General features: G+C 51.6%; 7 protein-coding genes across 7 annotated transcripts; 3 read left to right on the top strand and 4 right to left on the bottom strand.

The window, feature by feature from the left end:
• Window positions 1-192: 192 nt before the first annotated feature.
• On the bottom strand, window positions 193-2,008 carry SMAC4_01050 (uncharacterized protein). Its single transcript, XM_003350111.2, has 4 exons — window positions 1,769-2,008; window positions 1,474-1,696; window positions 1,088-1,382; window positions 193-1,026 (listed from the first exon to the last, which is right to left on the bottom strand). The coding sequence occupies exons 1-4, from the start codon at window positions 1,833-1,835 to the stop codon at window positions 970-972; spliced, it is 642 nt and encodes a 213-aa protein (XP_003350159.2). The 5' UTR covers window positions 1,836-2,008; the 3' UTR covers window positions 193-969.
• A 158-nt stretch (window positions 2,009-2,166) lies between these two features.
• Window positions 2,167-2,747, bottom strand: SMAC4_01049 (uncharacterized protein; the record flags this gene model as incomplete). Its single annotated transcript, XM_003350110.2, has 1 exon — window positions 2,167-2,747. One exon carries the CDS (start codon window positions 2,745-2,747, stop codon window positions 2,241-2,243), a length of 507 nt encoding a protein of 168 aa, XP_003350158.1. The 3' UTR covers window positions 2,167-2,240.
• A 555-nt stretch (window positions 2,748-3,302) lies between these two features.
• SMAC4_01048 (uncharacterized protein) lies at window positions 3,303-4,282 on the top strand (the record flags this gene model as incomplete). Its single annotated transcript, XM_003350109.2, has 1 exon — window positions 3,303-4,282. One exon carries the CDS (start codon window positions 3,303-3,305, stop codon window positions 4,242-4,244), a length of 942 nt encoding a protein of 313 aa, XP_003350157.2. The 3' UTR covers window positions 4,245-4,282.
• A 2,366-nt stretch (window positions 4,283-6,648) lies between these two features.
• SMAC4_01047 (uncharacterized protein) lies at window positions 6,649-8,414 on the top strand (the record flags this gene model as incomplete). The annotated part of the gene is made up of 1 exon (XM_003350108.2): window positions 6,649-8,414. One exon carries the CDS (start codon window positions 6,649-6,651, stop codon window positions 8,128-8,130), a length of 1,482 nt encoding a protein of 493 aa, XP_003350156.1. The 3' UTR covers window positions 8,131-8,414.
• Window positions 8,415-8,771: 357 nt separating this feature from the next.
• Window positions 8,772-9,985, top strand: SMAC4_01046 (uncharacterized protein; the record flags this gene model as incomplete). The annotated part of the gene is made up of 2 exons (XM_003350107.1): window positions 8,772-8,931; window positions 9,033-9,985. The coding sequence occupies 2 exons, from the start codon at window positions 8,772-8,774 to the stop codon at window positions 9,983-9,985; spliced, it is 1,113 nt and encodes a 370-aa protein (XP_003350155.1).
• Window positions 9,986-11,608: 1,623 nt separating this feature from the next.
• Window positions 11,609-11,959, bottom strand: SMAC4_01045 (uncharacterized protein; the record flags this gene model as incomplete). Its single annotated transcript, XM_003350106.1, has 1 exon — window positions 11,609-11,959. One exon carries the CDS (start codon window positions 11,957-11,959, stop codon window positions 11,609-11,611), a length of 351 nt encoding a protein of 116 aa, XP_003350154.1.
• A 7,453-nt stretch (window positions 11,960-19,412) lies between these two features.
• Window positions 19,413-22,364, bottom strand: SMAC4_01043 (uncharacterized protein). Its single transcript, XM_003350104.2, has 2 exons — window positions 21,741-22,364; window positions 19,413-21,669 (listed from the first exon to the last, which is right to left on the bottom strand). Exons 1-2 carry the CDS (start codon window positions 22,279-22,281, stop codon window positions 19,481-19,483), a joined length of 2,730 nt encoding a protein of 909 aa, XP_003350152.2. The 5' UTR covers window positions 22,282-22,364; the 3' UTR covers window positions 19,413-19,480.
• Between the last annotated feature and the right edge of the window lie 463 nt (window positions 22,365-22,827).

Raw genomic sequence — 22,827 nt, 5'->3', positions numbered from 1 at the left:
AGTGTCCGTTACCTGCACCACTCGATGGATCTCAAAAACAGGGCGAGCGTTGCTGTAATGGTCCATCGAGAGACAAAGTGTTTTCCCAATAGTGACATGGAAGGTCTACAGGTGTGTGTTCTGAGTCACCTTACCACAGGGCAAACAACTAGGAATGCTTGATTTAGCCGACAACATGACTCAAACGACAAAAGGAAATATGGCTATGACACAAACGAAAGGACTAGAGGTGGCATGTCAATGGATGCGTAAAAGTTCCCTTGGGGATTCTTGCGGCCATTATGTAGGTAATCTGATCGAAGGTCTAGAGTTCGAATGTTTTCCTCATGGTGAATACACCGATGCTATGCCTAGATTCCTCTGGGTATCCTGGGACTCGCTATCATGCGTGTCTCGTGTAACAGATTGATTGGGAAGATGGTAGAATATGGAGAAAACTGATAGATAGTGTAGCCAACTATTCGAGTATGCTGGACCGCTGATAGGCTGATTCGACATTTTGTATTTGTGATCCGAGGCAGTGACTGCATCATCCCGAGTCCAGCAGTGCCCTGTTTCCTTAAGCGACAGGGATGTCCGTGACGTCTAATCCAGAGAGCTGCTTAGGGCATGTGCCGCTGAGAGTGTTGCAATGTATTTCGTTCTGGCGGCTTTTCCGGTGTCCTTCCAAGGCAGACGACAACTGGACTGGTCTTGACGACCTGTTGTAGGTCGACCGGTGCCTAGAGTAGCCTTGGGGCCTAGTACGAGCCGGGCTTCTGGCTGAAAACGACCACACCTGGCTGATTGCAGAGTTTATCTGGAGCATCGACCAGAAGACTAGCCGGCCAGTGATTTTGCCTTGGTATTATCACGGTATAAGTTCGACGGCGGCGGCCACGGTTTGGCAATCTCGAGATACGGCACGTTTTGAGGAGAGACGGTTGATCAAGGTACAGTCTATTCAAAACCCTAATTGCAACCCTAAGCTTAGGCGACCGGGGTATAGACGAACTCCTCGAGCTCCTTGTAGGCCTTCTCGAGATCCTAAAGGGGGCGTTAGTTTGTGGTAGTGCAGAGGGTCTTGTAGCGAGGGAGCAACACGTACATCGTTGACGATGATCTTGTCATGGACATTGGTCTTGCTGAAAGCGAGTTCGTTCTTGGCCTGGGCCAGTCTCTTGAGAACTTCCTCCTCCTTGTCGGTGCCGCGGCCGCGGAGTCTCTTCTCAAGCTCCTCCTCGGATGGGGGAGCGATGAAGACGTAACGGGCGGGGAAGCCAGAAGCCTGGATCTGCTTGACACCCTCCATCTCGATGTCGAGGACGACGACCTTGCCCTTGGCGGACTGCTCCTCGATGGTGGCCTTGCTGGTTCCGTAGAAGTTGCTGCCGAACTGCGCACTGTTGTCGAGAGTTAGCCTCCAACTTTCAAGTCGTGTCCCCGAACAGGCGCATCTGTTGTTGTTGTTGTTGTATGTTTGTCTATCCGTACCTCTCGACGAAACCGCCCTTGGCCTTCAACTCCTCGAAAGCCTCCTTGGTGACATAGTGGTAGTCAACGCCATCCTTTTCGCCTGGTCTGGGGCCGCGGGTGGTATGCGACACGGAAAGAGTGAAGGTATCGGGGTGTCTCTCGAACAGGAGCTTGAAGAGGGTGCCCTTGCCGACGCCAGAGGGGCCGGAGATGACGACGGGGCGACGGTCGGGAGGGAGAACTGGCAGCGCAGCCGAGTCAGTATTGGTGGTTGGTCATGTTGTCTCTAGAGTAACATAGCGGAAAGGCATACTGGGAGCCATTGTGTGGATAAGACGCGGGGATCGAAGAATGGAGTTGAAGAGACGGATTGGGCGCATGGCGGACGGATTCAGGAGCCAGACGCGGGCGGTTGAGTGCTAAAAAGTCACGATCTGTCAGGGTCGCAGCGCCGCAGCGGGGAGGGGTGCTGTCAACCCCACTCTTTTTCTCGCGCCCCTGATTCGATCTCCACCGTCCCGACTGAGTTTCAGATGAGGGACGGGCTGGACCGGTCTGACTTTAACCCTAACCCTTCACGAGTATGATGATGGTGCCCTAACAAAACATGCAACGCTTTTCGAAATAACATGTTAAGACTGTAGCTGCTTGGTAGCGCGGCAAACAAGAGATGACGACAACGCCAAATGAGTCATTCAACTTGTCCTGGGCCCTGGCCTCCACGTAGCAATAACATACAGGCAACCAATCGACGGAACAAAGCAGACAATACAGTCACAACATACTCAGTCTTCCTTCTTCTTCTTGTCCTTGCCATCATCTCCTGGTGTTGGGCCATACTGTGTAGGCGCCACGGTCTCATAGCACTCCCACTGCTCAGGCAACTCCATGACGGCAGATCGAGTGTAGATATGCCTGGGCTTCATCTCCTTCCAATCAATCCCAGAATCGATGACTCCGCCCTTGATGCTGACGGCAGGGCGCATTTTGCCATCTGGGAGAATGCCAGCATGGAGAATGCGAACTCCGCACTTGGGGCAAAAGTAGCAGTGCATCGTGTTGCCGCTGTCAGCTGGATGGGTGAAGACAGAGAGTTTCGACTCGAGATCGGCTGGTAGGGGAAACATTTCGCTGGCAGGGAAGTAGACCGATGTGCCAAAGAACGAGGCTGACTGCTTCCGACAAGACGTGCAATGGCAGCAGGCCATTCCGAGCGGCTTCGACGACGGCGTCCGGAACTTGATGTATCCACATTCGCAGCTGATGGGGAGTCCCTTGTCGGTGTCTGCCATGACTGAGGTATGAGATGGTCTCGCAGTGGCTGGCGTTGGGTCTAAGATTGATCCAAGTACGATGAGAAACTGTGATATCGACACACGGCTTTGGGGGGTTTTGAGGAGGAGAAAGTTTGGAGTCACGGAGAAGTGGGGAGAAAATGGCTATTTACCTCCACGTCCCCCCTCCGATGACGGCCATGAAGCCATCGGCACGTCCCGTCCCTTAGCGACGACGCCCGACAATGACAATTTTTCATCCCGAACGTTTCTTCAAAGGGAAACCGGACAATAGTATCACCAACAAGATGGCAATACCAATATCAGGGACCAACACGCGGTACAGGAGTACATTCATGTTACAACAGCGTCTCTGAACCGGAGCAGGCTACAGCGTTACCTCTACCCCGCACGTGTCAGCCTGGAGAGTCCTCGGTTGGAAGTGTTTCTCTCTTCTGAGCAACTCCCAAATCTCCAACATCCCATCCTGCTTCTGCGTCTTATGAAGAGAGGAACCTCTCAACTCGTCGCCTACATCTTTCTCATTATCGGACGGCGATGACACGGGTCGAAATGCTGGTCACTCTTGAGGAACTACAACTGACCCAGAGCAACAGCCCAACTGTTCTCTCCCATGGAAAGGATGGAGCTGGTCAGCCGGATCACACGCCGCGAACTCTCATATCACTCCCTCAAGAACTCCGAGACATGATTTGGGCCCAAGTTCTCGATCCAATTCCCGAAACAACTCTGCCGCCTTCCACACGTACATACCTTCCCGCCATGATCCTGACTAGCCGACCACCGGCCCTCGCTCATGTTTGTCGTGATTCACGCGCCTTCGCCCAAGAACGATACAAAGTCGCCTACTATGGCTCTCGTAAAACCACACCCACCTCAAGCGAATTGGCCGCTAAGAGGCGCCGAGGATTAGAATGGGTTTCTCGATCGACAATAGGGGTCTCGTACACCTACGACAAGCACCCCCCTCTGATAGGTTTGGGGTGCCGTTTTGTCATGAATCATGGCTCGACCAACGACATCTCTGCCGAAGCCAAGGACGAATTCGCTCAATTCCTCTCCGGTGTCAAAGATTTTCAGATCATGATGTGCATGGGCTATGAGGCAGCTGTCTGGATACCCTACTGCGCTGCAAAGACATTCAAGTTGCCGTGGGGCTGGGCGTTGGGCACTGGACGTAACGCTAGTCAATTCGTCGATATGCGGGACCTGGCTGTCTTGCCAGAAATAATCTGTGAACTGGAAGGCTTGGTGTGGGGGGCAGAAGAAGAGGATGTCTGCGGAATCACACGGCTGCGCGACCTTGTGGCAAATGCCGAGAAACGGGAAGAGTTTTGCGCGTTGTCCTTGGAATCGTTCAAAGGACTTTGGGACGCATTCAACGCTGGCACGGGTATCACCGGTGAGGTCCAGTTGAGGAGACGGATGCCCAAAATCGGAACTGTTCTTCAGTTCATCATCATGGATGAACCGGGGTTGGGGCCGGGCGGTTAGAGATCGAACAGGTGCTTCTGGTCCTAATAAGTAGCTGAAGATAGGATGACCCAAACCCAATGCAACATTGCGTGGTTTTGACTTTACGGACCCGATCTACCGCATCGAGACGGGGATACGTCTTTGGGTTGCAAGGCCTAAATGGCAGAATTTCCGTATCAGATGCCTTAAAGGTTGGGGTTTTGTAAGAGAATTCGAGCATCTGCAATACTAGAGGTGCCTCAAGCGTACATATTATGCTCGATATCCCTGGAACCTGGAGACGGATCCCCGATTCGATGCGGTACCAACAGTCACCGGAATAAATGCTTCATTTCTTCAACAATGGTTCCGCCTTTTTTGTTTTCCATTCTATATATATATATATATTTTTTTTTTCTTTTTTGCAGCCACTACCAGTGCTCGTCGGTTCTAAAAGCGCCTTCCTCCTCCGTGGCTTGGTGATTGCCTCAGAGGACTTTTCATGCTGCTTACAGCACATGTGCAGACCACCCGCCCTTACCCTGCGGGCTGGTCTTGGTCTGTCTGCTCTTGCCTTGGACCTAGAAAGGTGCATTAGGGTAATAACCTTGAAACTTGGAGGGTTATTAACTTTCACTTCTGGTTGTTCTTTGCACACGCCTTTCTCTTTTTCTTTGCCCTCAGTCATCTTGCTACACTTTGGCATCAGAACCTTGGGAATATGGACTACATGCCTTGACAATATTCTTGCATTACAGATATAATCTAAATACGTGACCTTTACTCTCGTATTTAGTTCTGAGACCTCCCTACCTTTCAGGTTCTCTCTCTCTTCAACCTTTCAGCTAATACAACATTGTTGTATCCACATTGATCTTGTCTACCCATGTGTTTACACTCCTTGGTAGAATTCAACAGAACCAGCGATCCATACATTGGCCACCACACGAACCTTCTTCTTTCTTTGCCCTTCTACGCCTTCTGCCTGATTGCACCGGTATAGCCATCGATCTTTCCTCATCGTTCAGCTGCGTAGCTTAGCCTACATTATCACCATTCCTATCATGTCACACGTCAATAAGAAGCCCCAGATGACCGATGACGGCAACTTCGACTGTCATGGCGCACTGACTTATATGCTTCCCTCACCAGAAGCATCTGAATCAGATGTTCAAACTTGCAGCGGCGACAACAACTTGGAACAACCCGCCCGGAAGAAGACTTTCTCGGACCTGCCTTAGGAGCTTCGAGATATGATCGGGAAGGAAGCATTGCTCGAGGAAGACGACCTCAGCTTCCACAATGAATTTCACCACCTTGATCGGGGAGCCAACGGTACATCACGGCACCAGCTCCAAAAGAAAGTTCCGCCGGTATCTGCCGGCGTCTTCCTGTCCACCCGGCCCCCAACTCTCGCTCATGTGTGTCGCGACGCACGTAAAGCTGCCTTGAAACATCGCGAGCGGGACCATGTACGTAACGGTCCACAAGCTGTTATGGGACAGTTTGACAGCCCACATCTGTTATCCAGATCAGCCCTGCCTCTTGCGACTCAGGATTACCTAAACCCCGCCGAGACATTCGGCTACAGCACCCCCTTTGACGACAACAGACATGATCTTTTTAAAAGCCCATCTGTGCTCCTGGAGATTATAAGCACGCGGTGGGTTGACAAGCAATTTAAGGGAGTGCCTCGCATGCCTCAGATGCCTCGCTCTATCAATTTTTGCGAAATGCCCGGGACGATCAGGTAATGGTCGTAATTCCATGGATATTCGTTTTCCCTCAGCTCAGTGTGCAGCAACTGTCTCATTGCGCATTTCTCTTTAATCGAGCTCCATTTTGCATTCCTGAACTACAAAACGGAGACTTCGATCAAGAATTTATCCAAGATGTTTATGTGGAGGCTCGGGATTCTGATGTGTTGCGTTCCATCATTCAGGCCACTGATAGAAGCCTTGTTGTGTATGACAGGGAGAACAGCCTGCGCTTGGATCCACACAAGTCTCTGGCCGATAAAGACTTTATCGCAGAAAAAGCCAAAAGCGCTTAGGCGACTCTTCATGAAGCTTGGGTTGAGGAGAGTCGCAAAGCGTTGAGGGAGAAGCTATGCCTAAAGTCAGATTTTCCATCAGGCTTGAAGTTTGGGTTGATAGTAACCTCTAAGGAGGTGTCGACGGCTGACCTTGGGTTGCTCTCTTCCAATCAGACTACACCTGTTTCCTAAGCGAGGAAGATTGGTGGTTCCGAACGAAGAGGGAAAGAACGCAATGCATCAGGGTACAAACAATCACTCGGAACAAAGAGGAAGCCGACACCCGATACAAGTTGCAAGGATTCAAGTTTAAAGCCCAGATGTGCTGCCACGGACTTCACAATCAACACAACTCTCAGACACCGAAACAACATCAGCATATCAACGACTATCAGCATTGCTACCGACATGGATAGTTTATTGGATCAGCAAGAACCTCACTCGAACGACACCGACCCATTTCTCCACGTTTATCGTCACGCGATTACATTACATCCCAGCCCACTTTTGCTTTCGCGATACGCGACCGAGTCTACGCAGAGTAGCCCCAGAAAGTCTAACGACAAGTCTCCCACCACGCCGACCAAACAGACCCCGCTACCACGATTACAAACGCTCAGCGATCTGCCGAAGCCAACTCCATGTCAGACCCACGGTCATGAAGATACAACGGCACAACCACGTGTGCTCGTACCTCGCCGCGGCACATCCAACATCCCCGCAAAAAGTCCACGAGCAGCGAACACCACGACACAGAAGACCTTCACCGTAGCCCTGTACGCTGCAAACCACAGGCCGTACGAAGCCCCAATCAAGTTCTTCCATCAACAAGCCACCAAACGGTCGCGCCTCGAGCAGATCTTCGTTGGTCGAATGCAAGGAGGGACCGAGCTCCTCTCGTGGCTTGACGTCGTCCGTCCCAAGCTCTTCACCCAGATTTCCGGCTTTGTGTTCCCGCCAGGCGGCGACTCCTTCCTCAGTCCCAAAGAAACGATCAACCTCATCGGCGGCCTCACCGATCAACGCGACGCCGATGTCTACCATCTCTCACAGCTGACAGCCAAGTTTTTGCGGGAGTACTTTGCGAACATGAGCATGGGAGACCGCCCGCTGTTGTACGGCCAAGCCCAGACAGATGACGAGAAGATTGCTTTCCATAAAGAGAGCCTACACGATATCTTCTTCTCAATCCAAGTCCACCGCAGGAAGCAGAACAAGAACATCGTCGGTGATCTAAACAAGGGACCGAATCCTCTGGTGGCGAGGGCGGCGAAGGAGAGGTATATCCAGGGAGCGTGCTTCTGCATTCACCCCGCAGTGATGCACAAGGTCGTTCAGCATGTTGTTGAGGCGCGCAGGGCCTTCCTGGAAACCAAAAAGAAGATGCAGACTCAAGCTCAACCCCCGGCCCCACGTCAGCCAGAACTGCATTATTCGGGCAGATTCGATTCAATTCGATCTCTGCGAAAGGTCAAAAGATGCGGTTCGATTCTCCTCAAAGGAACCGAAAACCCCAATAACAACAAGCTCATCCCCCTAGTCCCAATCCCAACCGAAGACTGGGGCTGTCGTGACCCCCAAGCCTGGTTGGCGGGATGGAACTTGGAAATGGAAAGCGTGGCTTACATGGCTCGGAGCAGCGAGTTTCCTCGTGTTCGAAAGAGTGAGGAACGCCAGCTTGTGTATTACCAGTTTGCCAGAAGTGTTGATGAGTGGATGTGGCGGTTGGCGCAGTCTAAGAAGAACGCTGGTTTGGGGAAGGCTGAGAATAATATGCGGTGCGAAATGGGACAGGCTAAGAAGACCATCACGGCCGAGGAGTGTGGACTGCCTCAGCCGCCGAGGGCTTGTAACATGGAGGATACGGAGGAGTTGTTGATTGAGCTTTGATGAGGCTTGCTGGGCGTGACCTAATTGTCTTTTTATCGAAAATAAGGTAATGAAGGTTGGGTACGAAGGATGGGATAAGCGTTGTCTAATTTGTCTGGGTTCTGTATCATTTTCTTTATGGCTTCTGTTTTCACGACACGATTCTTGAAGCTTCTCTGGGGAAGTCGGTCGGTAGAGGTCGTCCGAGTGGATTCACAGTGCCTGTGTTTTGACGGATCGGTTTCACTGTCTATCATGGCCCAGGATAGCAAACAAGTGGTATTATAATAAAGAGGAGAATAAAATTACACTTAGTCAACATTCATTCTCTCGGGTGAATATGATCCTAATGCGTACTGTCGGAGTGTCCCAAAGACTTCAACATCGTGTTCAAGAGAACCATTTATGCCAAGACAGGGTGGAGAAGCCAAGGGAAAGCGATCTCCCGTCTTACAAATCGCGATCTGGAGTGACCCACATCGCGAGGAGGGTACCAGCTGGTTACATCATAACTTTTTGAAGAAACAACATAACTCCTTTACTTCATTTTCTCACAACCATCTCTTGTTCATATAGAAAGACAAAGCCCATTCTCAAACACGTTTCACTCAAAACTCACAGTCCAGTTTATCTTCCCCATTTCGAAGCACAAATAACGTAACATGGTTACTTTCACTCAAACCAAGGAAAACCAGCAATGGCACACCCTCGAAGATGGCTTCGACAACCTCACCCGCGGCACGGCGCCCATGCCTGTCCCGGGTCAAGATGAGGTGTTGGTTGAGATCAAGGCTGTTTCGTTGAACTATCGTGATACAGAGGGTATGTCAATATCACCAGTCAACCATTCACCCATACACCCACTTCCCTCTCTTCTGAATTTCCCATACAACCATAGGGCCATAGCTAACGAAACCCCTCAGTCTGCAACGGCGAATACAACCACCACAGAACCCTCTCCAAACGCACCGACCCGCTAGTCCCCTGCTCCGACGCCCTCGGCGTCATCGTCGCCGTCGGCCCTGGCGTTGCCGACTCCACCTGGAAAGTAGGCGACCGCGTCCTCTCCACCTTCAACCAATCCCACCTCTCCGGCCAGATCAAGGGCGCCGACATGGCCTCCGGCCTCGGGAAGCCTCTAGATGGCGTATTGCAGACTTACCGCGTTTTTCCCTCCACGGGCCTGGTCAAGGCCCCAAAGTACTTGAGCGATGAAGAAGCCAGCTGCTTGCCCATCGCTGCGGTAACAGCCTGGATGGCCATTTTCGGCATGGAACCCTTCGGTACCTGGTCTAAGCACGACGGGAAGCCATTGAAGGGCAAGACTGTTGTGCTCGAAGGCACCGGCGGCGTGGCCGTCGCGGGGTTGCAGATTGCCAAAGCCGCGGGCGCTACCACAATCATCACCAGCTCGAGCGATGAGAAGTTGCGGAGAGCCAAGGAGGAGTTGGGCGCTGATTACGTGATCAACTACAAGACCACGGAGAACTGGGAGGAGAAGGTGATGGAGATTACCAAGGAAAACGACGGGGCGGATATTATTTTGGAAACGGGCGGCGCGGGCACATTGTACGAGGCGCTGGATTGCATTGCGTTTGGCGGGTTGATTTCTTGCATTGGGTATACCTCTGGTAAGGAGGATAAGGGCGAAGGCAACAGGATGAACCTGAACTTGTTGGCGCTGAGGAGGAATGTGACGCTCAAAGGCATCATTAATGGGCCAAGGGACCGGTTCGAGGAGATGTGCGAGTTTTATGAGAGGCATCAGATTAGGCCCGTCGTAGACAAGGTGTTTGGGTTTGAGCAGGGCGGCGAGGCGATCAAGTACTTGAGGAGCGGAAGTCACTTTGGTAAGGTGGTTGTTAAGGTGCAGTAGAGAAAGTTGGTTGACGGTCGGGATGATGTAGCGACGCTTGGAGTTGGTTAATGCAAGACATATTACCATGATTGTGAGCGGGAGTCTCAGCGTCGGAATCCTTGGCTCCTGGTGAGCTCAAAGTCGTGATCTGCGAAGACCAGTCCTGGCGTAGGCAGACATGGTTGAAATCGACCGTCAGATGTTATCGGATAGACCGCGATTATGGTATCCCGCATAGCTTTCCGTTTGATCGTTTGTTGTAGCCTTTGTATGAACCTATGTACTTAATTCGGCCAGTCAACGGCCGATTCCCTTCATCAGCCGCGACTTCCCGTCTGGAGCTCTTGATCCCGGTCTACCTTTCCCGGGGCTCCCCTCCGAACACACGATTATTTCATCTTGAAGCTTTATCACATACGTGGTGCAACTACCTCGCACGTCCGCAGTCAGTCTAGCTGTAACATACCAAGTGGGACCAGTTTTCGTGTGACCTAGAACAAGCATATCCTCCTTTTGACCTCGAAATATCCCGTATTGCGATATACTGCCTATCATGCTTGACCTGACTTCTCTTGACCAGTCGAGAGGAGTTTTCAGACACTCAGCACTGCTCAAGACACGCTGCGATGGAGACCAGGGAAGTTTGGTGTTTTTGTCCACGAAACACAGCCAGCTGCGCCCTTCCTTCGAGACTCCAAAGGCAAGGATGGCAGCATATTCAAATGGTCTCGGATCCAGTTTCAAGACATGACAGCCAAAAAAAAGGCGGGGAACCGACTTGGAGAAAGGCAGCATGATCGTGGTGCCAACAGTGTTCAGGATAGGTGCCGCCAAGTTGGTACCCGAATCTCGTATGAAAAAGGCCACCAAACGTGAATGACCTGTCCAAAGCTGACTTGAGTGCAACGGATGACATCCCGGAGTCTATCTCCTCAGTGATGTATTGAGACTGCTTCTGGAAGCACAGCAAACTCCCTCGGGCTTTATTGGCTACCTCTTGTGGTCGAGCTCTTGCGAATGACTTCGCGCCAATGGCAGTCAGGTAGATGCATTCCCATTCATCTTTGTAGTAGTTGGTTTTGTATAAGAACATCAATTATAGGTTCGGGCCTACCAACGCAAGGTCGAGGTCAATACGGAGGCCTTTATTTGTCAGGGAATACTCCGGGCCGCTTCTGAGAGCCGCTTCATTCTCAATCTTTGCTGTACATTTGAACTCATCTGGCGAGTTAGCCAGCATACCGCGCCAGCACGTATTTTCCAGAGTGCACCAGTAAAAGATGCTGAAATCATTGCTTCGCCGTATGATTTCCTCCTGCAATCTTGTAAACGCCTTCAAGCCCTCTCCGTATATCAGGGGCATGTTGATGTCGAAGATCCCCAAGAGAGACTAGGCCCTGTCCTCGATTCGTGTTGTTTCCCGATCAGCTGCCCAGCTCATTCTTGTGCAAACCGGAATTGTATGAATCTGTGAAGGATCCGACAAGATCCTAATATCGATGCCCGTGATCTTGCTGAGTAGGCTTGCAAACTCCTCTTTCGTCCCTCTTTCTGCCCAGCTCTGGTCGTAGAAGGTGACATGGATGGGAGTGATCAGTTCTTGAAACATCCATCCCCGCGTAAACCAACATGATTCGGCCATCAAGTGTTATTCTCGTGTGGTTCGAAATCGGAGAGGTAGACTAAGCAAATATTCGACGAGCGATACCATTGGAACATGGAGTTAATGGCCTCTGTGAGCTCCGCACTACTGGACTTGTCGATGCAACACGTATCGACCCAGGCGTAGGCCAGTCCTTGTTGGGCCGCAAGTTCGCATGCTTTTGCTACCTTGCGGGCGCCTTGAGAGTTCTGCTTCTCCAGTAGCTTTGCTTTGGCGTCGTGGAATGTGACCTCTCCATCTTCCCATGTGTGCGAGAGAATGGCATAACTGGGTATGTCGCTGCCGATGAACTCCTCAAGCTCAAGGGTGCTTGTGTTGATCAGCCACATGATGATGACGGGGACGATGTAAGATAAAAAGAAATGGGGGTTAGTTCGCCGTTGATGTAAGAAACGAAACTTTGAAGATTGAGAGAAGTGTTTGTGGACAAGTGCATCGCAGCTGTAATGGCTGGGCTGCTTCAGCCTGGTTGGGAGAATACCCAAGATCTGTGCGTTATGTAATCCGGCTTTTGGAGGCGAGGTACCAAAGGCAGGAGCTGCCATGCAAACTCTGCAGCAGACACATTTTATGCAGACAAGACTGTACAGCAGGCAGCTGACCTCTTGCATCATCTTATTCCAGCCACTGCTCGGTACAGGGGTACATTTGAGAATGAAAAGGAAGGAAGACAAGAAAACTCGTCATCGTTCACGTTGAGCGTCTGCAACTTCCAAGACATTTACCGCGAGAAAAACAAAGGGAAATTGCAACCAATTGAACAAAGTCTCGGGGTATCATTAACCAAGATCCGCATTAAAGACATTACGCCTCCCTCCGCTAAATCAAACAAGATATCTGAACCCAATCTGCTGTGGCTTCAAATCCGCACCTTCGCTCTTCAATTCCTCCACCCTCGCAGTCTGGTTGGCCACATCGTCGTGCACCTCCCACGCACTTTCCTCTCCAAGCGCAAGCTTCTTGTTCTGGTTGACAAGCACCATGCGGATCACCCAGCAGCCGACAATTGTAATACCGAACATGGCAGTCACGATGCCGTAACTCTTGCGGTAGCCGTTCTCTTTGAGATCCCACACGTACGATCCCGCGACGTTGCCAAGCTGACTGAAAGCGTTGATCATGGCAAGAGCGACAGCACGCTTAGCAGGCGGGCGGGGGAACGAAGAGCTGATCCACGAGTAGAAGACGATGAAGCCAGCGTACGAGCCCGCTTGCAGGAAGAGGGCGACGTATCTCGCGGCCGTGTTGAGGGTGGCCATGCTGATGACGAACCCGACAAGACCCATGCAAATGGGGCCGACAATGTGACCAAACTTCTCTTGCGTGCGATCAGAGTGCCAGGCGTTGATGAGCGAGAAGATACAGGCGAAGACCCAGGGAGGGGCGCTCATAAGGAGAGTGGGGACATATCCAAAGCCAAGAGTACCAGTGAGTGTAGGCTGTTGTTTTTGTTAGCGATGAGCTGATCCATAGACGTAGAATATCATGATGGAAACTTACAAAGAAGGCGTTGAAACTCAAGCCAAGGGTGTATGCGGTGAAGGTCAACATCATGAGGTAAACCTTCCAGTCCTTGACGACCATGATCAAGCCGTCAAAGATGCCCATATTAGCCGAGTCGCTATCGGCCTCACCAACATCTTCAGTCATGCGCAACTGGGCGACCAAGAGTTCCTCTTCAGTGAATCCGCGGCTGTTGGTCGGCAAGTCGGGAAGGATGAAAGCCGCACAGACGGCGACGAACATGGTGGCGGCACCTTCGATATAGAATAGCCACCTCCAGGCCCTGTGACCCAGCACGCCGTCCATGTTGGACAAGACGCCAGCACCGACGAGAGAAGAGAAAGCGTTCGAGATGAGGTTGCCGCAGAAGAGGATGGCGTTGCGCTTGGTGAGCTCACGACGGGTATACCACTTGCTGAGAATCAGGAGCGCTCCGGGCAGGAAGGCGGCTTCGACGAAACCCAGCAGGAAACGGATGGCAACCATGCCGCCAAAGCCCTTGACCATACCGGTCAAGGTCGAGATGAGACCCCAGATCAACATGATTACCGAGATGTATAGCGATGGCCGAGGAATTCGGTTGATGAACATGTTCGAAGGGACCTGCATGAGAATGTATCCCACGTAAAGGATGGAGAGACATGTCGCGTATTGGGTGTCGTCCAGTTTGAGATCATCCTGAAGACCCTTGAGACGGGCAGCACCAATGTTGTTTCGGTCCAGGTAGTTCCTACATAGTTGTAAGTATCAAAGTCACTGGATTTGTCGAGCACCGGACAGAACTGAGCTACTTACAAGATATAGATGATAACGAAGTAGGAGCACCGAGCATCAAGCTTGCGAAGGAGAGACTTTTCGATGCGACTGCGCTCCTCGGGAGCCATAGCCCGGACATTGAGGTTGGCAATGTTTGACTGTTCATTGTGTGTGTATTCTTCAGAGGATTCGATCGCCGGCTTCTCAACCCCCGAGAGGGAATCACGGCCCTCGTGCCTTAGGCTGGCCATGCTGTAGATGTCTTGGTTTGGTGTGGACAGGCAGGATGAAACAGAAACACCACGGACCCAGACCAAAAAAAACAGGAACAGGATGGGGAGGAAGGATTGTAGGGATGGGATGGCGGTCGAGGCGCATTTTATGTAACCCGATCCAAACAGACAGTATATCTGTCGGGCAACCCAGCCATCTTACACGAAGGCCTTGATGACGTTCCACTTTTCTACCCCATCATTTCTCCCCCAATGTTCCCCCCATATCTTCCCCTCAAAACCACCCCCATACGAGTCCACAAGTTAATCCACAGACCGCCGGTTCGTGGGTGTTGTGGATTGCTCCCCGCATGGCAAGGAACTGCAACGTTAAAGTCTGGGATGGCCGGTGGAACCTGGCAGCATGGCGACCTTCGATGCCCTGCAAGTCACAAAAGTTCCATTCCCCAACCTTTCCGAGAGGCGAGCAGAGATTTTTCAGAGTCTTTTTCCTGTTCAAGCGTCCACATGTGGTATAGGAAACACAAGGTGGCCATCCAGTCGTGGCCAGAACACGACATAACTGTCGAGTGTCCGAGTCAAGATGAAGGTTTTTTACTCGTGAATAGCCTCAAGGTATGATGTAATTGGGATTCGTCCAGTCACTCATTGGAGAAATATTTTAGGCGAGTCCAAGAAAAAGTCAAGACGGGAACGCCTCTTTGACAGCGCCGAGAGCGCCCCTGACGGCGACGACCAGTTGACAAGCTACAAGCTGCACTCATAATTAACAAAAACCCTTCTAGCGCCCGACTCTGCAGTAGCCCGCTTTCTCTTCGGCGGCTTGGCAGCGACCTGCATGTGCGGACGTGGCGGGATGGCCCCACACGACATTCTGCTTTGGGAATTTGGAGCGATCAACGCGAACTTTTGAGAAAACTTGGACGGCAGGCACGACTTGCCGGTGCCGGTGCCGCTTGCCCGACGACTACGTCTGGCCATCACTTTCCTTCAACGGCAACCACTAAATTTTCTTGACTTGGACAATTCCAGCAGGCGCCCCGACGACCTGACAACCTCCTACCGGCTCAGAATTTTTCCTCTTCCCTGTTCCAGAAAACCTTGACCAGGCCTCGACTCTTCGGCCGACGCAGGCGTGTCCGACGGGTAGCGCGGCATTTACCTGCCACTCTTTTCCATCTTCTGTTCCTCAACACCTGCTTCTATTCTATTTTCTGTCCGGAGAAGCTCTCCTCATCGCGTCGCGTCTGGACGATCAGATGAAGCCTTGCTCGATAACATGGCAGTTCCCGTTGCAGTCCATCCCCGTGTGACCCTTCTTCCGCTTGTACAGATATGCGCACAAGCAAAATCGGGTGTATCTTTTTTTCAGTCTGCTTTATAATTCCCAACACTCCCCACTTCGATGTCAGCAGTTTACGATGCAGGCTTTGCTGTATGCACCACGGGCAACACCCTGCACATGCTCGGCAAGCCGATATCCTGGGGGGCAGGACGGGCGGTGCCGGGTGACATCCCACATCCCCGGAGCCTCAAGCTTGGCCGGGTCCTGTCTGTCTCGGCATCCATCCCGTCAAACAAACACCAATATCAGCATATCACGAACTTTGGATACCCCCAAAACCCCTTCTGCTACCCACGAGGAGCGTTTCGCTCAATAATCTCCGCGTTTTCCCCAAAACTCAAATCACAGCCGCATGGCCTAGCGCACAGATACAGTTGCATACATGACCTGGATCACACCTCAACGTCGGAGGAGCCGGTCCCTGATGATCCCCTTGGACTGCTACTGTATAAGGTAATCACTTGCAACTTCATACTCAGAAACATCACAAAATCCGTTTCTAGCCGCACCCTCGGCCACGTTAGGTAAATCTACTTTAAGGGCTCTTGTCCCCGACTTGGTCGGACACATTGGACAAACTCCCTCGGTCCGGGACTCACCACTCACCGCCTGTAGACATCACCACCACGAAGCCGACAACTTGAGCTTGGCCATTCGAAACGCCCACATCCCGAAACAAAAAAAGCTCACCATTATAGGTATCACTTACGCCGTCCACCGCTCTACGAGATACGTACCTACTGGTCTCGGAACTCGCCAAAACCTCGGGCCGGCACGCAAGACCTAGACCTGGTCCCGTCAGTCCACGCCTCTCGAGGTGAACGTCGTTGTCTCAAGAGACGACCAAGACCGCAAGTGCTGGCAAAATTCGACCCAAACCGGCAACTTTTTTTTTTTTTTTTTTCTCAAACCGCTCCACAGTGGGACGCAGGTTGGCACGTCGTCGTCGTCGACGACCACCCCCGGAATTCCAGCGCTTCCTTTTACGTTACGTGGGGGTCTTATGGAGTCCTGTATGGAGAACTCATCCCTGTCCACCCCCAATCCCCAGTTCTTACCCCCAGTTCCCCATGGAGAGAGCCGCAGACCGGCTGGGGATCCGGGCCTGCCGTGGAGTCCGTGGAGTCCGTGGGGGTTGCGGATGACAATTTCATATCCACCTTCCACGACTCACTCCACCACTAACCACCACCACCACGCTTTCATCACACAGTCAACACCCCACTCACCAGCTAACATCCCCGGAAACGACCCCCAGACAAAGCAAAAAGCCTGGAACATGATTGGAACCGTCCACACTGTGACAAGTCAGGGCCGCCCGAAGAAATTCTGTAACGTCAAGTGACTTGATGGCCCGATGGAGCCCATCTTGTTGTCGGGTTGGGTTCCGGGTCGGGTCCGGGTCCGAGTGGGCTCTCTCCATCACGGGAAAGCTCGCAGGTTCGCTGTTCGCTTTCGAAAGCCGATGTCACCCGTTATCGCCGACCGCGAGATGGCTCTTCACAGAGGTAAAGTACGCATCTGTCCAGTCCAATACTGGTTTGTTGGTTAGCTCGAGACTTTGTGCCAATTTCCCTAGGCGTTATCATATCTAACTGGTTCGTTTCGTCCCATAATCAAGGTAATAGTTTTACCCTGAATATGCCATTTTGGTGTTTAAACATGCGTTGATAAATATCATAGATGCCTTTTGACTCCATTCTTGGCTATTGCAATTTGTCCTGATGAGGTTTGGGACAGTCTGGGATAGATCTTGTCCAGTATGCTAGGAGTACCGAACTAATTGACAAACCAACTCTTGATTGCACGTAGTTGTACAAAGCTGGTGATGCCTTCTCAAGTTCGAAAATGGTGAAAAAAAACATGAAGTTGACTGTGCTCCCCCGTCACTTGTTGCCTGAAAGTGCTCAGATTCCTGTTGTCATTGACGAGCCGGCAGGTTCTTGGTGGAGGTGATGAAACATAACGTGGCACACGCAGATGGACACTTCTTCACTTGAGCAAACTGCCTCCACTTGCTTCTTCTTTTGCCCCCCCCCCCTTCCGCTTTGTTTATATCAAGTTTTCCCTTAGTTCAGGGGCTAGTGGAGCGGACAAGATCTGGGGGGTTGGGGGTTTGGTTTGCCTTGGGCAAGTTTGGCTGACTACACTCCTCCCCTACACTCGGCATTCTTTGTCCAGAGCTGTTGGAGAAGCAAGGAAAAAGAGAGAGAATAAAGGCTCAAAGAGCTAAAAGTTTATTTCCTATTGTCTCGTTGACTGCTTCTCGGTAAACGCAGAGAAAATCAGTTAAAAACAATTGGGAGTATCATCACTCCCGGGATAACAGATGAACTCAGCCATGTCTATGTCCCGAGTCACTCGTTTCAAGTCCATCAGCGTGGCCCCCCCATTCTCTTCAACTTCGCACCCTAATACTTCACCGCCGTTTGAAGCGACGTTTACACTCTTGAGCTGGTCAACTCCAGCTCCACAGGCTGTCAAATATGGATCCTCCCCCTTTTGTCCTCGATGAATTATGTTTCCTTACTTCTCACTTTTCCTACCTCTCCTTATGGTTCGACATCAAATTCTCAACGACATTAAACACCTATAGCACTGAAGCAATCGACACCTTCTCAATTTGAGGTATGTTGTGCCACGATGATTTTTGCTTTGAGGTAAAACAACCCCTCGGGACCTCTTTTCGGAACTTCTCTTAAATCATATCTCCTGTTGGTAGAGATGGGCATGGAAAGCAGTGAGAACTCCCGTCGAGTGACTTCACCCGAGTAGCCGAAGTCAACCGTGCCACCCCAATCACTCATTCTCTTTGAGGAGACTGGTGAGTGCGGTCCCCTATTGTCTTCAGCTACATGAAGAGACTGTCAGATATAACAACTCAATAGCCTTCATGATTAGAACGTTGATGAGTTCATCATGCCCGGCAAATGAACGAGCCTTCCACCTCCGGCTAATTACACGTTGCGCATATGTGTCTGACTGTGGTGCTCCTTTCGTGTCCGACACTGGCGCTGCCTGAGTGCCAGGCGCTGGCTTTCCTCCAGAAAGGGGGCTACGTCTGACCCCTTGGTATCATATCCCACATCTCACCGCCGCTTCGGAGCAACGTCTCACACTCTGAGCTTTTCATATTCTACTTTACCCATTGTCAGCCCTGAGCAGCATCCCTTCACGATTCCTTCTATTTTTTTATTTATTCTTTTGTCCTCCCTTCGTCATATCTTTCTATTCTTGTCTTCAGTATCGGTCATTACTACCTGACACACATCCAAACGCGTACAGCCATGAGAAAGCTTCACTACATCTTCTCTACTTCGCTCCACAGTACTCGGCATCTATGTTCTCGACTCCTGTCTCTTCTAACTGCTATTATTTCTCTACCATCAAGGAAGAAAATAAATTAAATGTCAACCTCACCCGCAAACCTTAGCATCATTGAATTCTACTCCCGTCGTTTCGGGTTCACAAGTGCTTCTGCACATCAACGAACTACCCGTTAAAATCTACGTGGTGTTTGACTTTGAAGCAACCGCTCTCTTCAGTCCAATCGGTGATGAATATCTCCGAATGGACCATATATGTGTCAAAAGGTTTCCTCAGAAAGATGCATTCAAACTTCAAAAGGGGGCGCGAGATCTCAAGCGTCACAAAAACTCCATTTCCGGAGAGCGGCTGCTGCACATCTACCCAATGTTTGTAAAATGCGCTCTAAGACCACTCACTAGAACTGAATGTTTTCTTTTCGCGACCTAGACGTATGAGAGTACCATTTGGTGTCTGACAGTGACCCAGAAAGAAAAACAAAGAGAAACAAACCGAAAGGGGCTGACCGCATATCTGGCAACAGGTCTCGTCGAACCACCTAAGCTGAAACTAAACACTTTTCACGTCATAAAGGGACATCAACACTGTACCGTGGCCGCGGACTGAGATCCATATGATGTTCATGGGTATATTTACCCAACTCTAACTTTTACCCACAGCAAAACAAAGTACTAGATAGTGCCGCATCACTTGTTCTTCTGCTTCTCCCCCGCCGTCCTGATCCCCTCCGCCTGCGTCTCAATAACCTTCCAGCCATCCGCATTGCCCTCGCCCTTCGCCGCGCTCACATACGCCTCATCGCTGCGATCACACAACACCCTCAGATCCTCCTCACTCAAGATCTCCTTGTCCCCACTGAACTTATACACCTGCCCGTCCTTCAGTAACAAGGCCCGCAGCGTCTCGCGATCCAGGTCCTCCTCGCGCATGTCGAGCTTCTGGCCCATGGTCCTGAACCCGCCCTTCTTGATGACCAGCTTCTCGAGGCGGCGCTTGGCGTCCGCGCTCATGAGCAGTTCTTCCTCTACGGTACCCTTGGTGGCCAAGCGGTACACCACCACGGGCCGCGTCTGGCCTATGCGATGGCACCGGTCTTGCGCCTGCAGATCCTGCTGCGGGTTCCAGTCGCTGTCGAAGAGGATCACCGTGTCGGCGCTCGCGAGGTTGATGCCCTGCCCGCCGGCGCGGGTGGACAGCAGGAAGATCTTGACGGCCGGGTCCGTGTTGAACTGCTCGATCTGCGCGCGTCGGTCGTCCTGGGCGACGCCGCCGTCGATGCGGCAGATGTCCCAGGAGCGCAGCTCGCGGCAGTAGTCCTCAAGAATGTCGAGCTGGGTCTTGAACTGCGAGAAGATGAGGACCTTGTGCCCTCGCTCGAAGAGGGCGGGGAGGAGCCGGTCCAGCAGGAGCATCTTTCCAGAGGCGGTGACGATGCTCTCGTCAATGGGCTGGTTCGAGTTGGACCAGGGGTTGTAGAAGTTGTGCGGACTGTTGCAGACGAGCCGGAGCTGGAGGAGCGGGTTTCCAAGCTTCTTGTTGGAGATCTCCTTCTTGGCTAGGTCGAGGGTCTGGGCGCGCTCGATTTCCTCGGCGTCGAGAATAGCTTCGATGTCTTGCACCTCATCCTCCACAAGCTCCTTGGCCAGCTTCTCTTCGAACTCGTCATCATCGAGCTTCTCCTCGTCGGAGTCTGCTTCTTTGTATGACTTCCTACCTCGTCGAGGGCGGCCACGGGTGCTGACGGGTGTGGACTTTCCGCTTGACTTTGCGCTTTTTGGGGCTGGAGTCTCCAGAACCAGTGCAGCCTTTCTCTTTGTACCTGCCCTAGTGGGTTTGACTGGTGTTGTCTCTTCCGCAAGAGGTTCCGGTTCCGGCTCAGGAAGAGCGTTCTTGCGCGGACGACCTCGTGTCCGTTTGCCCATCATCATTGCAAAAGCATTCTTGGCCAGCGGGCTTGATTCCCCTTCCTTGAGAGTGAGTGCACTAGTCTTTGTCGTAAAGCTGCCAGATACGCTGACGGTATCGGGCTCCGCCTTCACGCTGTTCGCCTTGGAAGAGCGAGGAGTACTCCTTCGTGATGATGAGATGCTAGATGTGGCTCCATTGAGGCGCTCGACCACCTTACCCTCCAGATATGACCGGGTATCGATATTTTTGTCGTTAATGACATTGTACAGATCGGTCTGCTCCTTTGTCATCGGTGCGTATAGGACGTACTCGCGCTTCTTGGGTAAGTATTTGGCGACGTCAGACTTTACTCGCCGCAAAAGTAACGGCTGGAGGACAACGTGCATCTTCTTGACAAGCTCCTGCTTGGTCTTGTCGGCAATGAACTCCTCGGTTCCTTCCTCATCTTCAAGGTCGCTAAAGTCGAACCAGCTTTCGAAGGCCTCCCAATCTCTAAAGATCTTTGGCAAGAGGAAGTTTAGAAGGGACCAGAGCTCCTTTAGGTTATTCTGCAGTGGCGTGCCGGTGATGAGGAGACGAGTGGCTGACGTGAACGTCTTGAGTTCTCTGAACAGCTTCGAATCGAAATTCTTCATGCGATGACCTTCGTCGATGATGATGAATTCCCAGTTGATCCTGGATAGGTTGGCGCGGTCCTTGAGGACCATCTCATAAGTTGTGCAGACAACGGGGAACTTTTCTGTCGGTCTGCCGCCGTGGAGATGGCGCATGATCTTGGTCTTGAAGATGTCCTGACGCTGTTGAGGGGTGCCGTGATACATGATAACCGGGATGGAGGGCACCCAGTGGTGAAATTCGTCCAGCCAATTGGACAAGGTGCTGAGAGGAGCAACGATAATATGAGGACCCAAGTAGTTCTCTTGCTCACGGAGGAGCGCTATTAGGGAAATGGTTTGGATGGTTTTGCCTGTGTTGGTGTAGATGCAGCCGTTAGCCCAGACCAAAGCCAAGTTGGAAAACATCGGACACTCAACATACCCAGGCCCATTTCGTCAGCAAGAATTCCTGACATCCCCTGAACGCAAATCTCATACATCCATGTTAATCCCTCCAGTTGGTAGTCTCTCATGGTACCGCCAACAACGCATTTGGGCTGCTTTGCCATGGTCAAGTCATGTTCGCCAAGAGTCTTTCCATCCAGTCCAGTGCCCACTCGACCGAGGACCTTTGTCTTGTTAGTCAGGATGCTGCTAAAAGCTGCACTCTGAGCAAGAAGCTGGTCGAGATCCTTTGCCTTTGCATCACGCTCTTCTTTGCTCAGGTCCCTTTTCTTCCACTTCTTTTTGCGCTTTTCCTCTGCCTTTTCATTTTCTATACGAGCTTTGTCCTCTTCCTCAGCAAGCCTTTGCTCGGCGCGCAACTTTGTGTAGCTCATCTTTGAGTCGTCCCCCTTCTCTTGTTGTTCGGCTAGTGGCTCTTCAGATGGAGGAGACGAAGGAGCGCTAGTGGGCAGTCGGGACGGGGCGCCTGAGCTACCGGAGTCGCGTTCGGACGACGTTGATGAAGATGTCGACGGCATGGTTCAAGGGTGTTTGCCGGGCGTGTACCTTGATGGCCGTGTGGGTTTTCTGCTGACTTGGCAATGGTTAAGATCCGTGGATGGGAAAAAAAGGCTTCAAATCCAGCAAAATCGGAAAGGACAAAAAAAACCAAAAACTTTTATGTGACACTTGGAGAAGCAAAAAAAAAAAAAAAAAAAAGCTTCCCAGTCTTTGATGTGGTTGGTTCTTCGCCACCCACAAAGGAACAAACGGAAGGGAGATCAAGAGCGTCGGGGATTAAAGCAAGGGATTGAGGAAGATGGGACTTCCAATTGGCACAAGGCAAAACAAAAACAGATACGACGGACTCAGAGAAGAACTACCATCGCCATATGAGTAAGATCGTATCGGGAAGTGCGAGTTTGGGAGGCAATTGACGATGGGAATTGGGGCCGAGGCGCATTGATTTGTCAATTAAAGAAAACGCGACGACGCGACATTGGTAGCACAGGCTGCCACGACGTCACGAGGTCTAGGCAGTCATGGGCGCACGGGCCATGCACAGTCGTATAGCGATACGAATG

Source organism: Sordaria macrospora, chromosome 3 (assembly GCF_033870435.1).
Source record: "Sordaria macrospora chromosome 3, complete sequence".
NCBI classification, from domain to species: Eukaryota; Fungi; Ascomycota; class Sordariomycetes; order Sordariales; family Sordariaceae; genus Sordaria; species Sordaria macrospora.
The sequence above is the reverse complement of the archived record's forward strand: the minus strand, read 5'-3'. Positions and strand labels throughout refer to the sequence as shown.

Bases quoted from the DNA above. Each gene is read 5' to 3' on its own strand.
- SMAC4_01050 (XM_003350111.2), bottom strand. From the start codon at position 1,835: ATGCGCCCAATCCGTCTCTTCAACTCCATTCTTCGATCCCCGCGTCTT. The intron at 1,697-1,768 runs GTATGCCTTTCC...CTGCGCTGCCAG, and splicing joins TATCCACACAATGGCTCCCA to TTCTCCCTCCCGACCGTCGC. The intron at 1,027-1,087 runs GTACGTGTTGCT...CGCCCCCTTTAG, and splicing joins ACAAGATCATCGTCAACGAT to GATCTCGAGAAGGCCTACAA.
- SMAC4_01043 (XM_003350104.2), bottom strand. From the start codon at position 22,281: ATGCCGTCGACATCTTCATCAACGTCGTCCGAACGCGACTCCGGTAGC. The intron at 21,670-21,740 runs GTATGTTGAGTG...ACACCAACACAG, and splicing joins TGCTGACGAAATGGGCCTGG to GCAAAACCATCCAAACCATT.